Raw genomic sequence first — 8522 nt, forward strand, 5'->3', positions numbered from 1 at the left:
ACAAATTTATGATTATATACCTTTTTTTTAATGATAAAACGGGACTAAGAGCCCAAAACAAATGAACTGCAAACAAAAGGCAGAATGAGAATGAGAAGAGCCGAGATTCTCATTATATAATCGACTGCTAGAAAACCTCGTAAAATAAATTGTAATATATGTTTAAATTAAAATCTAAAAGTAATTTCAATATTTATTTTAAGATATTTCACACGATTCCTGCTTGCACATTTAAGTGCATGTAGTTGGTTACATGAGAATGAGAAGATTTGATTGACGTCAAATCCAAAATTACTTGTATAATTTTTACGTTTTTTTTTTTAATTTGATGTGAACATATTTGTTCGTACTATAAAACTGAAATTAGTATTTCTTGCATGAATTGAAATGATGAGATAAAGTTAGACTTATTTTGACCGATAAGGAAGGAAATCAATAATTAAAATTGAACAAGGGAGAAATAAAAGGAAAATTACGTGAGAAGCGCCAAATCTGCTTTTATTTATCAGCTTTTTTGTTTCTCCTAAAAAGCAGTTTTTCTTTATGGATATGATATGATGTTAATAAGGGAGAAGATAATGAGTGCAATTAAGATGGACAGAAAGTCAAAAATTGGAGAAACAAGACAGGAATCAATCAAGGCGTTTTTAATTAAAAAAAGAAGAAGAAGACATTTTAGAAAGAAAGAAAGAGAAGAGAAGAGAAGAATCCCTCTTGTAAATTCTCATTTCCCCGTATTTGTAGGGGCCATTTTGATTTTGATCCCAACCCACGTTAATTGTTGGTCCTTTTTTCGATGTTCATGAAAGAAAAGCATTGAATTGAATCATCCCACACACAGACAGATTCAACTGGAGCGCCAAATCAAAAAGGAAACCCTAACGTATTATGAGAAGGAGCAGTCAACCAAAAAAGACACCCACCCCATTCCATTTCATTTCATTTTCACACACTCTTCTGTCAGATCTGCTTCTGCTCTCTCTCTCTCCTTTTTCCCACTCATAAAGCCATGATTTTTACTCAGAATCCTCAAGTGGGTAAATTTAAATGAGCATGTGTCGTTCATTTTGAAGAAGAAGATGTCAGAAATGCGGGTATCTGAGCTTCACTTGAAGAAGGAACTCACCCAAATCCGCAAGGCTGCTCGAGTGCTCAGAGATCCTGGCACCACTTCTTCTTGGAAGTCACCTCTCAGTTCATCAAGATCTGTGGCTGCATGGAACAACGACACTGCCAGTAGAAGGCTCACTACTATTTCACAACTGGGTCCCAACAACACCAATGACAAGGACAAGAGGGTGTTCTTGTACAACTGGAAGAACTACAAATCTTCCAGTGAGAAATACAACGATGAGGAGGAAGAAGAAGAAGATGATGATGGATCTTCTTCGCTTCTCGGGGACAGAGACAGAGATAGTTTGAGTGATGCTCGCAATGGTTGTGACTCAAAGAGTGATACTTACTTGGCTGCTGCCGTTGGTGGTGGTGGTGGTGGTGGCACTCGCTCTTCCATTTTCCGATGTGGGGATGCCAATCTTGTTTCCAGAAGAACGGTTCCCGTTAAGAAAAAGAGTAAGAAAAATAACCCACATTTTGATTTTTTAGCAAAATATCAACACCATAGACCAGGAAAAAAATTTGTGAGTTCTTCCAAGGCATTGCTAGAAGGGCATCCTTCGCCTTTTTTTAACAGGGATGACTCGGTTGAACACTCTGATGATGATACCGAGGATTACACTAATTCCGAGGGTGTGAGACCAATTTCGGGGACTTCCCCTTTGCTTCTCAAACTCAGGCAAAAGAACTGGTCTCGCTCTTCCTCTAAGTTTTTGAGAAGAAGCAGGAAAGAGGACTCTTCTTATTCTTATAGCACCCCTGCATTGTCAACTAGTTCTTACAATAGGTACGGTCACCGCTATCCCAGCACTCTTGGATCCTGGGATGGAACCACCACATCGGTCAATGATGGCGACGGCGATGATGAGATTGATGATCATTTGGATTTGCCAGGCCGTCAAGGATGTGGAATTCCTTGCTACTGGTCCAAGAGGACTCCTAAACATAGAGGCATGTGTGGGAGTTGTTATTCTCCTTCACTGTCGGATACTTTGAGGAGGAAAGGGAGTAGCATGCTCTGTGGAAGTCAAACTATTTATCCAAGGCACCGGAGATCAGCTTCGGCTTCTCACAAGCGAAGACTCTCTTTGAGGAGTGCTAGAGGTGTTATTCCATTGCTCACTAATAGTGGTGATGTTAGAGAAGGGTCATCTGTTGGAACCGGTAGGAGTGATGACGAGCTTTCCACAAACTTTGGGGAGCTTGATCTTGAGGGATTGAGCCGGTTGGATGGAAGAAGGTGGTCATCGAGTTGTAGGAGTCAAGAGGGATTGGAGATTGTAGCTCTCAATGGGGAAGGGGAATATGATGGCACGCCAGAAAATAATCGGAGCTTCAGCCAGAAGTATAGGCCCATGTTCTTTGGTGAACTGATCGGGCAGAATGTTGTGGTTCAGTCACTTATCAGTGCTGTTTCAAGGGGACGAATTGCTCCCGTCTATCTGTTTCAAGGTCCCCGTGGGACTGGCAAAACATCAACAGCTAGGATATTTGCTGCTGCTTTGAATTGTGCGAGTCCTAATGAGAGCAAACCTTGTGGCTACTGCAGAGAATGTGTTGATTTCATTTCTGGTAAGAGCAGTGATCTATTGGAAGTTGATGGAACCAATAAGAGAGGAATTGATAAGGCTAGATATCTACTAAAACGATTGTCAACTGGATCATCATCAGCCTCCCCACAATATACAATTTTTGTTATTGATGAGTGTCACCTGTTGCCCTCCAAGACATGGCTGGGATTTCTTAAGTTTCTGGAAGAACCACCGCAGCGAGTTGTATTCATTTTTATAACATCTGATCTTGACAATGTGCCACGAACAATACAATCTCGATGCCAGAAGTACCTTTTTAATAAAATTAAAGATGGGGATATTGTGACCAGGTTGAGGAAAATATCTACTCAGGAGAACCTTGATGTTGAAGCAGATGCACTGGACCTCATTGCTATGAATGCAGATGGTTCACTTCGAGATGCAGAAACAATGTTAGAACAACTTAGTTTGCTGGGGAAGAGAATTACTACTTCTCTTGTCAATGAACTGGTGAGTTTGTTGCAACTATTAATCTTTGGCTTATTCATGTCTTCAAACACCTAATTATGAGATGATAATTTTTTTTTTTCAAAGGCTCAACTCATCAGCTAATCCAAACATGCAAATAACAGTTCTAAAAATACTTTTAACTTTACAAAAGTGTTTTGGTCAAATGGTCATCATAAAAACATAATGTTTTTTATTACCTGCAACAGGTGGGAGTTGTTTCAGATGAAAAATTATTGGAACTTTTGGAGCTAGCAATGTCATCAGATACTGTAGAGACAGTGAAAAGAGCCAGAGAATTGATGGACTCTGGAGTTGATCCAATGGTTTTGATGTCTCAACTAGCCGGTCTTATCATGGACATCATTGCTGGATCATATGCAGTCATTGACACCAAACCTGATGATTCATTTTTTGGTGGACGGAGTTGTGAGTACAATCCCTGCTTAGATTTAATAAGATTTTTATTTATGTTATTCATCTTAAAACACAGAATAACTTCAGTGTTATTTAGTGCAATGCCCTTACCCGTTCAAAAATTAAGGACGACTGATTAGTTCATGTACTCATCTATATCAAAAAAGATATTGGTTAAAATGGACCAAGAGCATTATATTGCTATTTGATACTGTTATATCATGTTTGTATGTGAAACATATCAGTTTTTTGGTTGTGACCTTGGGCTTTGATACATATTATCAATTGTTATAATGTCGTGTGTTATAATAATGAAAATTCAACCATCGTCTGATGATTATTGAAATGCACTTGGATTTCATGCTCAGTGAATCAATCAGAGTTGGAGAGGTTAAAGAATGCTTTGAAGCTTCTCTCAGAGGCAGAGAAACAGTTAAGGACATCCAGTGAACGCTCTACATGGTTCACAGCAACTCTATTGCAGCTTGGTTCTACACCTTCTCCTGATCTTACTCAGTCAAGCAGCAGTAGGAGACAGAGCTGCAAGACAACTGAAGATGATCCATCAAGTGTTTCAAGAGACGTTACATCTTGCATGCATAAGTCAGACCCTCAATATGTGCCTCGAAAGTCAGCATACACTGCATCCCAGCAAAAAGCCGTGAATGAGAGTTCCCACCATCAAAAGGATATATCCTCAAAGATTGAAGGCTTGAAATCAAAGCCATCAAACGGCCCAGTCATAGATGATGGCTCCACAGTGGTCTCATCTGATGACCTTATGGTTGAGAATAGAATGTTTAGGTGCATAGATTCAGGGAAGTTATGTGACATCTGGGTGCATTGTATTGAGAGGTGTCACTCGAAGACATTGAGGCAGCTGCTACACAATCATGGAAAGCTTGTGTCTGTATGTGAAGTAGAAGGTAAGCTAATAATATTTTTTGCTCAAAATTGAAGTTCTTCCTTCTTTACGAGAGTATTTAGAAGCACTTCTGACAAACCTGTTTATATTAAGTTGTTTCCTTCTAAACAAATATATACCAGATGCTTTTTATAACTATGGTTTTCAGAGTATATCAGGTAGCCAATAATTCACTAATGCCCTGGATTGTCTGCTGATTATTTGCTCTTGTATGTAATAATCAAAGGGATATTTTATTTGATTTTCAGAAATTATTCTGCATAATTTCCTTTTTCATTTCAGTTATGTCTACTTTTATTCAAAGGAAATAATTGACACTTGAGTTACATAACATGGTTGAAGTCAACTTGAATTATGTTTGAGGAAATTGAATCTCATCATTAATGATTTGTAAAATGTGTATTACAGATTGAACTTAATCATTTTGGCCACAAGTGCAACTTATAGGATTTGAATTGATATTTCTTCAGTGTGCTTATTGAAATTATAGGATCTAGGTAAAGGAGAAAAAGAGAGTAGAAACTCAGAATAATAGGATATTAATATTATGCATTATGATGTATTACAAAAAAAAATACTATTATTAACCCCTATATGTAGTTATGTACTAGGAATTAGGTTAAGTACTTTATTCCTAACCTTAATCTAATAAGGTAACAAGTGAGTTTACCAAGATATGATAGATTCCTTAAGAGCAAGGTTTAGTTTTTGATGGGATAAAAAATTTAGGCAAAATTGCATTTTTGGTTCCCCTAGTTGTTTTCAATTTTGATTTTAGTCCCCCTTTAAATTTATTCACGAATTTAGTCTCTCAGTTATGCCAAATCCTGTAAATGTAGTCCTCAAACCCAAATTTGAATGTTGACTGTCACAAAGAAACGTTGACTGCCATGTGTCACATTCTGATTGGACATGAAAAGGTGTGCCCAAGAGTCAGCTCTAACATTTTTTTGTTCATCGTCCAATCAGAACGTAACACGTGACAGTCAACGTTTCTTTGTGACAGTCAAAGTTCAAATCTGGACTTGGGGACCACATTTATAGGATTTTACATAATTGGGGGACTAAATTCGTGAATAAATTTAAAGGGGGACTAAAACCGAAATTGAAGACAACTAGGAGGACCAAAAATGCAATTTTGCCAAAATTTTAAAAATGAAGAACACAATTGTCCCTAAAATTACACAAGTTATTTTAATGTATTATTTGTCATTCTCCCCCTCAAAGACATTGTGTAGATATTTATCAGTGCTTTTATCTAACATTTTCATCTTCATTCCATATTTTAACATATCTCCCTTTTTTCTTTCCCCTCATCCGAGGCTGCTCTGTTGCATCTTATTACTAGAGCTCAGCTTTTGTTTTGTCATGCATTATTCCCCCTCTCCTAAAATAGTTTCTCCTTGCAGGTGTTTTGGTAGCATATGTTGCTTTTGGAGATGCCGATATTAAAGTTAGGGTTGAGAGGTTTTTGAGAAGCATTACAAACTCTATGGAAATGGTTCTTAGGCGCAATGTGGAGGTAAGAATAATCCATTTGCCAGATGGTGAAGGTGAAAATCAAGTTAATCTATTGGGCCTAAAGCAGGCAGAGTCAACAGTGGCTGGTGAGAAGGAAGAAAGAAAGGGTCATATGAACAGAACGGAGTCTTATTCTAGTTTTCCTCCTTTACTGGATGGAAACCTTCAATCTACCAATGCTTCATCAGATATTTTGGCTGAAGGAAATGGTGTGAAGGAGAGGAGACAGGATAATCCAATGCAAAGAATTGAATCCATCATTCGTGAACAGAGGCTGGAAACTGCCTGGTTACAGGCAGTAGAAAAGGGTTCCCCTGGATCATTGAGTCGGTTGAGACCTGAGGAGAATCAAGTACTGCCACAGAATGCTGTGGACCCAATGGAGTCCATGGATTCTACAAGATTTGCCTCTCACCAGCATTGGGAAGATGAACTGAATAATGAAGTCAAAGTTTTAAGCCTTAAAAATGGAAGGGTCCCACAGAAGGATCAGATTGGTCGAAAGGCAGATCGTTATCCCATGTCACCAAGTTTATTGCATGACAACAGTTTAGCAACAATTTCTGGAAAAGACAATCTGTAAGTCATCAATGTTGCAATCCATCTCTTGTACAAACAATACTATTAGAAAATTGGCAAATTGCATGGTTAATTCCTTGTACTATTCTATGCATCATGTTTATGAGATGCTTCTTGAATGCATGAATTAATTTCTAGGATAGTGGAATCTATTTTTTCTTTCAAGAGAGAAAGATATATATTTTTCATTCTCTGCATAAGATAAGTGTAGAAAGATTTTTTTACTGTTGCTATCGAAATCTATTGAATTATTCCCTTAAGAAATTATATGGAAGTGGTTATTTAAGGTGGAATTTGAATGGTAAATGCTGGGGTAAAATTACTAATATTTGTAAAGAGTGAGATGTTGGATTTCATTTGGCATTTTGGTTTGTTTTGGTTATTTTTATGGTGGTATATGCACCTACTTGAAAGTTATATGCATGCTTATAGTATGCTAAATGCAGCTTTATATCTGATTTCTACAGTCAATACATGCATATATACTCACTCACACACACACACACACACACACACACAAGAGCTGGCATGTGCGCCTGTTAGCTCTGTGTGGAGCCTTTGCACTTTGCCACTTCACATGGCATCCATCTGGAATGGACGCCATAAATGGTATCTGACTGTCATCAATTGTCAATTCAGTATTAAACTATTAATATTTTTCTTATTCTTGAGATGTCTTTAATATCTATATTGTAGTTTATTACATAACATTTTTCTTTGTTATTTTTTATTTTAATTCAAACCTAAAAGTCAAGCTGCCTTTGAGATATGCTATTCTTTCTGGTATGATTTCCTTCCTGCAGTTTGGTTTCAAGAGGGTGAAATTTCTTTGTACTTTGCATGCTCTTTTTTTCTCACATCTGGTTTGCACCACTAGTTATTTTGAAGTGAATGGCAGTTAATGATAGAATATTTGCATGCGAGTGTGAAAAAAGAGGCGTACAAAAAATGATTGCTGGTTCAAAAAATATAATTTGTTTTATTTGTGTAGGGGATATGAATCAGGGTCAGGAGCTGGGGGTTGTGGATTTTTATGTTGGAATAAGTCCAAGCCTAGAAGGGTAGTAAAGGTAACTTCATTCTGCGCCCTTTACTTCAAAACTTGTCTGTTTTCTCTCAATAACCAAGTTGCAATTTTTGAGACTGAACAAACATAACATGTTACACTGTGTTGTAAGCAGGTCAAAGGTGGCACCCCAGTTAGAGCGCGTAGAGCTGCAACTTTTACGTTGTTTGGTGACTGCACTAAGCCAAAGAAAAGGGAGAGGAGAAGATAAGGAAGGATGGATTCAGTTGAGGTTTATCCAATATATTCTTTTCTTTTTTTTTTTTCCCAAAATTTTTCCTACCCTTTGTTTCTTTGAGCGATTCTTCAAGGATGCGAGCGTGAAATGTGAATGTTATGTGGTTCAGCAGTTCCATTCAACTTGTGTTCCTTTTGCTCCATCCTTTATTTAAAGAACTAATAAAGAGGAACATTGAAACCTTTGTTTCTTTATCTAAAATATCGTATTTACTTTTATAATTCTTGTTACTTTGGCTATCCATTCCACATTGAAGTATTCTAAGGAGAAGTCAAATCTCTACCCAAAAAAATAAGATTCAAATCTACTATCAAATCTGTAGGCTAATCACTAATCTAACACAAATGAGTTTAGAGCTCTATATTATGTGTAGTAGAACTAGAATGAAAAGAACATGAGTTAGATTTATTAATTACTTAAAATATTGTATAAAAAATTATTACAGTGGAGTACCAATAAAACTGGCCGGGAGTTGGTGAACGTGCATATAAAGGTACTTTGCTTAGCAAGGGTAAAACTTTTATGATATAAAAGCCTGTTTAGACCAAACTATATTGCTCAAAATGTGACTAGTGTCCATCTATTTGCTGGTATATCTTCAAGTATCTGATTTTGTGTCTT

At 37.2% G+C, this 8522-nt stretch overlaps 1 protein-coding gene across 1 annotated transcript; it reads left to right on the forward strand.

The window, feature by feature from the left end:
* The first annotated feature begins 578 nt into the window (after positions 1–578).
* Positions 579–8119, forward strand: LOC114420277 (protein STICHEL-like). The gene is made up of 6 exons (XM_028386210.1): positions 579–3158; positions 3365–3584; positions 3941–4498; positions 5907–6597; positions 7589–7667; positions 7779–8119. Exons 1-6 carry the CDS (start codon positions 1080–1082, stop codon positions 7872–7874), a joined length of 3723 nt encoding a protein of 1240 aa, XP_028242011.1. The 5' UTR covers positions 579–1079; the 3' UTR covers positions 7875–8119.
* Positions 8120–8522: the final 403 nt, after the last annotated feature.

The sequence above is a fragment of the Glycine soja genome, chromosome 7, assembly GCF_004193775.1.
Source record: "Glycine soja cultivar W05 chromosome 7, ASM419377v2, whole genome shotgun sequence".
Taxonomy (NCBI): domain Eukaryota; kingdom Viridiplantae; phylum Streptophyta; class Magnoliopsida; order Fabales; family Fabaceae; genus Glycine; species Glycine soja.

Bases quoted from the DNA above. Each gene is read 5' to 3' on its own strand.
- LOC114420277 (XM_028386210.1), top strand. From the start codon at position 1,080: ATGTCAGAAATGCGGGTATCTGAGCTTCACTTGAAGAAGGAACTCACC. The intron at 3,159-3,364 runs GTGAGTTTGTTG...TACCTGCAACAG, and splicing joins CTTCTCTTGTCAATGAACTG to GTGGGAGTTGTTTCAGATGA. The intron at 4,499-5,906 runs GTAAGCTAATAA...TTCTCCTTGCAG, and splicing joins GTCTGTATGTGAAGTAGAAG to GTGTTTTGGTAGCATATGTT.